Below are 5,499 nucleotides of genomic sequence, written 5' to 3'. Positions count from 1 at the left end.
TTATATGTGAAACTACTACATTACCTAGTCTTATGGGTTTCTATTTACATACCACCTTTAAATTTCTATCTAAAGTAATAATGCTTGTAACTCAAGGCCTTGTAAGGGGAAGAATGCTTGGCTTTTTGGCAATCTTTAAGGGTTGCGAGTGGGCACTTTATGTATCTCTCCAACCCCCCATATAAACAGGGTTATTTACTAAAGTGTGAATTGCCAGGAAGTCAACGTGAAATTCAATTAGGGCTGTATTTTCTGGAAGGCTAACAAGGCATTTGCCTTGGGCGGGACTTTCAGAGATGCGGCAAAAAACGCCCTGCCAGATGCCTTGTTAGCCTCATGTCATGGGGAGGTTCAAGAACTGACCGGCTGGCCACCTTAGCCCCCGAGGCATTCCGCTGCCCACGTTTTAGTGAGTAAGCGAGTGGGCACTGTCCTCTGAGCTCTTCTTGCTCTGCTCCCTCGTGTACCCGTCTGTGATGTCAAGAGCCAGAATATGACATCACTCTGGCCCTGGTATCACTAAGTGGCGCTCGAGGGAGCAGAGCAAGAAGAACTAAGCACCCTCACCGCCTCCATTGCGTGCCCACTTCCCTTCCTGTACATCAGCCCAGCCAGGAGCCTAGCAGCTACACTGGACTCAGGGACAGAATCCACTTCAGCTCTCCCAAAAGTAGGGCGGCTGAGTGGATTTAAAAAAAAAAAAAAAAAAAAAAATTTGTAAGTGTATGAGAAAATGTGTGTGTGTGTCTGTCAGTGAATGTGTGTGTCAGTGAGTCTGTCAATGAGTTTGTATGTGTCTGTCAGTGAATGAGTGTGTGTGTGTCTGTCGGTGAATGTGTGTGTCAGTGAGTGTGTGTATCTGAGAGTGAAAGTTCGTGGTGGCTAAACAGTGTGTGCGCCAATGACTGTTTATCTGTCTGTGAGTGTACGTCAATGCATGTATCAAAGAGGGCATGTGTCTGTTAGTCAAAAAAGTGTGTATTGGTCTTAAACAGGAAGAGGTGCGGCCTTGACAGGAAGGTGTGGGGCAAATTTAGATTAGGGGGGTGCCAAAGTTTAGTCATTCCTAGGGCAGCACAAATTCCAAATACACCACTGGTTATGGTGATTGGAGTGTTCCTTTAATGCAGCCATGAAATATGATTTCCAGCTAGGGCTTCTGTTAGATCTGTTGAGCAGAGACATCTCATTGGATCCCTGATTATTTCATCAATGTTATTGGATTATTCGATAACAAATAAATGAGAGAATACACCCATTTTATCAAAATCCCTTCAATCCATATAAAGCTGTTCAGTGGTCAGATTGTGCATTTGGAAAGAGACAAGCATGGACTTTCACATACAATCTCATATAGTATTTATTAACAGTTTTCCTCAAATAGCTATATGTGTTTACTAGTAATAAATTATCAAGCGTCTTTTGTCAAATGGGCTAAGAGTCCAGAAGATATCTCAGCAAATTCTTCATCTGAGAAAAGATACTTCTTAATAATACCAATGACAGATTCTTCTGTGGCACTGATAAAATCGTCATGGTTTTTCATTGGTAGGTGACCTGCAAGTTCACACAAAGCCACATTAAAAGCAGATTCCTCTTTGGCACCAAAGCACGACCTTCTGGCCCATAAGAAGACCCGTATGCCTTTTTTAGAAGTCATACTTCCAGGTTCACTCCCTCTGGTTGCAAACATGTTATGTGCAATATTTTTTCCAACAAAATATTCTGTAGCTTTGCATATATTCTGTGCCACCGATGCCAAGTCCTTCTCATTGGTATAAAACATAAAACCAGGAGCTGGGAAATTCGTCAGCAGGTGTAGGTTAAGTTTGGGACACAGCGGTTTGCTGCTTGAAGACTCTATCAAAAGTTCATGGTCCAGATAAAACCCATGCAAGTGTAAATGGTTCACAGAGGCAAAGGCCCCAAGGCTGTTGAACCCAACTCTAAATCCAGGATGTGAACTGAGGAGAATTGCTTTTAGACCAAACAGCATAAGATCGCAGGTGAGAATTTGTGTCAGACAGAGAGACGGATCAGGGATAAATAAGACGTGTCCAAATTCTAGAGGACTGACATTAATTACAACTAAGGTACCTTTACTACTAGAGGCAGACTCTACTGGACAAGGCTGCTGCAGTGTGATTACAGACTCTTGACTCAAAGATCCATGCAACACATTGTTAACTTCTTGACCATGCTTCATGAGTTCACTCCCCCGTGTCCTGACCATTTGAAACAACACCTCATTTGGGTTGATCTTATTGAAGTTAAATTGGCTGGCTTTAAACTTCTCCTGAATGCTCTGTATGTCTTGTGGCTTCCTCCGTTCCATGCCTCTCTTTATGTTAAGTTGCGCTACATAACTCATTTTACCAGGTAATATCCTGGTCTCTAAACTCCACAAGGGATAACGGAAAAAACCCTGCTTCATTTTCTCTACCCACTTGCTCCTCAGGGCTCTGTCAAACTTTGAAAGGGTGCTTTCATTTTCTCTACATTTCTGTCTGTCTTGCCAAGTCAATCCATGTATCATGAAATCGGACTCTGTATAATTATAATTTTCTATGTTTGCCCCACTAAGACCATTGACGTGATGCTCCTCCATCTTCCACCACTGAATATTTTACATGTATTTCCTGTTACAAAAAGAAAAAATTCAATGAAAATTAAATAAAATCCAATATATTTAGTGTTAAAGGGATACTATAAGTGCCATTAATACAAAGCTGTTTTCCTGGCACTACCGATCCCTCTACCTCACCCTCCCCCCCCCCCCCCCCCCACATGCGCTCCCTCCTAACCGGTAAATAAAGGGTTAAAAAAAACTTTATTTACTTACCTTATCCCAGCGTAGAAGTCCCTCAGTGAAATGGGTCAAAGCTCCGCCCCCTCCTCCATCCCATGACGAACGGGGTCTAATGCGCATGTGTGGCAAATGCCACGGGAGCATTAGACCTCTCCATAGGAAAGCATTGAATCATTGATTTGCTATGGGGAAAATCTGACGCTGGAGGTCCTCATGCAGAGCGTGAGGACGCCCAGCAGCAGATAACAGATCAAAAGTCTGTTACGATTCCGGAAGCACCCTCAGTGGGTCCACTGAGGGCAGACTTAGTGCTGCAATGTAAACATTGCAGTTTCTCTGGCACTGCAATGTTTTACACTAAATGCAAAAGAGTTACAGCACCCAGACCACTTTAATGAGCTGAAGTGGTCTGGGTGCCTACAATGTCCCTATAAGTTTTCTAGAATTAGTTTTAGTACCAGAATAAGTGGTAGTATATCCTGTTTTGGTTTTTGTGCATTTGTTAGTTCTCATATGTAAACAGTACTTAAATAGTTTATTGCATGAACCTACACTATGGTCACCCAGATAACTTCATCTTACAAAGTTTGACTCAATGAAACGATGCTGGATCTGCTCATGCTCTGCATCTGTCAGGGAAAGCACTGAGCAATGCTTTACTACGCGGAGGCCTAATGTGTGCGCAGGAGGGGGGGGGGGGGGGGGGGGCGACGACTGAGGAACATCTTTGTGTCCCTAACACTAAAGTATTCCTATAAGCCGATCAGAATCCCACACTCAAGACCTTGGCATGGATTAACCCCAAACTTCCTCTGATGGAAGGATCCAACTTCCTAATAAAAGCCATGCACTGGGCGTTCTTAATAGCCTGAGAGAGTCAGCGGATGCTTTCAGCCTATCACTGGATAAAATAGATAAGTAGCCTTTTCACCCAGTTTACTGAAAGATGACCTAGTGATAAGCTGAGCGTATCAGCAGACATTCTCAGCTTAACAATGGCGACCAGTCCGAGGAATACTGTACTGAAGACAAAAGACGAACTTGCTGGGTGCCATCTTTAAATGTTTGGGCTTAAATGGTTAACGCCTTAAAGAAAGCCAGCGCCTTAGACCTCTTGAAGCCATTATGATTGGGCTTTAAGGTTTAACGCCTTAAAGAAAGCCAGCACCTTGGACCTTCTGAAGCAATAACAACTTAATTGCCATGAAGTTGTTATGGTGCCCGGAGTGGTCCTTTAAGTCTGTTACAACTATTGAGTGTGAAACCTCCACCTGTTAGAATCACCCTATGGTTAGGGGAATGTACATTTTGTGTCAAAATATGAACCTGGAAAAATAGCCAAATTGCTAAATGTTTCTAGTTTGGCTATTTGGGCTTCTATTGTACAATTCACTTGTAATTTATTTTGTGGAGTTTGTGGAGCCATGAACCCCCCTCAGTGACTGCAAGTGGTACCTCTCACTCGTTACTGTGTCCGGCATCCCATACATTCCTCCTGTTCACAGCCGGTGCCTGAGTCGCTTACTTCCTGCTCGGACTGTACCACTAGGGTTACAGAGGAGGGGTGGGGAGGGGTGTGCTATCAGCATAGTATTTACAAGCTGTACTGAGATAACATAAATCAGTTTACATTGCGTTTTTCCCCTGAGGAATATTATAGATTTTCAAAATGTTCCCGTTTCCCTCTGGTAGTGTTCCCTGCTTTATACCATATTACATGTGGTCTACCCCTTTCTATGGACATTGGTTTAACCCCTTAAGGACCAAACTTCTGGAATAAAAGGGAATCATGACATGTCACACATGTCCTGTGTCCTTAAGGGGTTAACTTCCACATCACAGATTGTTGGTTATTTGTCACACTTGTTGAAGGATAGTGTAAGAGTGTGGATATTACACAGCATATATGTGGATATTGTAAGAGTGTGGATATTATACAGCATATATGTGGATATTGTAAGAGTGTGGATATTATAATATACAGCATATATGTGGATATTGTAAGAGTGTGGATATTATAATATACAGCATATATGTGGATATTGTAAGAGTGTGGCTATTGTACAGCAAGGTCCATGGGGTACATACTATTTATAATGATTATTCATGAGATCATTACCCAAAACAATGTATCCAAACATTGAACAAAGCATTCCAAATGCCATAAAAATGTCTGTGAGCATAAAATATGAGAAATAGACACTCAGTTTCATGGAAGTTGATCAGTAGAGGGTACTAGGGTATGCCAGATAATGTCTGACATGATATTTTGTGGTTTTCTCCCACAAGAAGCAGTGATGCCCAGATTAAATCTGCACTATATTATAAATGATGTTCAGATAGCTGGATATAAAAGGCATCATGGGAAATGTAGTCAGTGAGCAGTGCCACTAGTTGGACTCCCTTGCACCGCTTTTACTTGACCGCTAGAGGGCGGCCCTATAGCTGGCTAAGGTAATACACGGTTGTACTGCCCTGCACCGTCTTTACTTGGCGGCTAGAGGGCGCTGTTCTATAGCTGGCTATGGTAATGCACGGTTGTACTCCCCTGCACCGTCTTTACCTGGCCGCTAGAGGGCGCCCCTATAGCTGACTATAGTAATGCACGCTTGTACTCTCCTGCACCGTCTTAACTTGGCCGCTAGAGGGCGCTGTTCTATAGCTGGCTATGGTAATGCGCGGTTGCCTGG

At 43.0% G+C, this 5,499-nt stretch overlaps 1 protein-coding gene across 1 annotated transcript; it reads right to left on the bottom strand.

The window, feature by feature from the left end:
* Nucleotides 1-1,076: 1,076 nt before the first annotated feature.
* Nucleotides 1,077-4,335, bottom strand: GDPGP1 (GDP-D-glucose phosphorylase 1). The gene is made up of 2 exons (XM_063445650.1): nucleotides 4,265-4,335; nucleotides 1,077-2,639 (listed from the first exon to the last, which is right to left on the bottom strand). The coding sequence occupies exon 2, from the start codon at nucleotides 2,606-2,608 to the stop codon at nucleotides 1,412-1,414; it is 1,197 nt and encodes a 398-aa protein (XP_063301720.1). The 5' UTR covers nucleotides 2,609-2,639; nucleotides 4,265-4,335; the 3' UTR covers nucleotides 1,077-1,411.
* Nucleotides 4,336-5,499: the final 1,164 nt, after the last annotated feature.

The sequence above is a fragment of the Pelobates fuscus genome, chromosome 3 (genome assembly GCF_036172605.1).
Source record: "Pelobates fuscus isolate aPelFus1 chromosome 3, aPelFus1.pri, whole genome shotgun sequence".
In the NCBI taxonomy this organism is placed as follows: Eukaryota; Metazoa; Chordata; class Amphibia; order Anura; family Pelobatidae; genus Pelobates; species Pelobates fuscus.
This window is presented reverse-complemented; position numbering and strand designations above follow the sequence as displayed.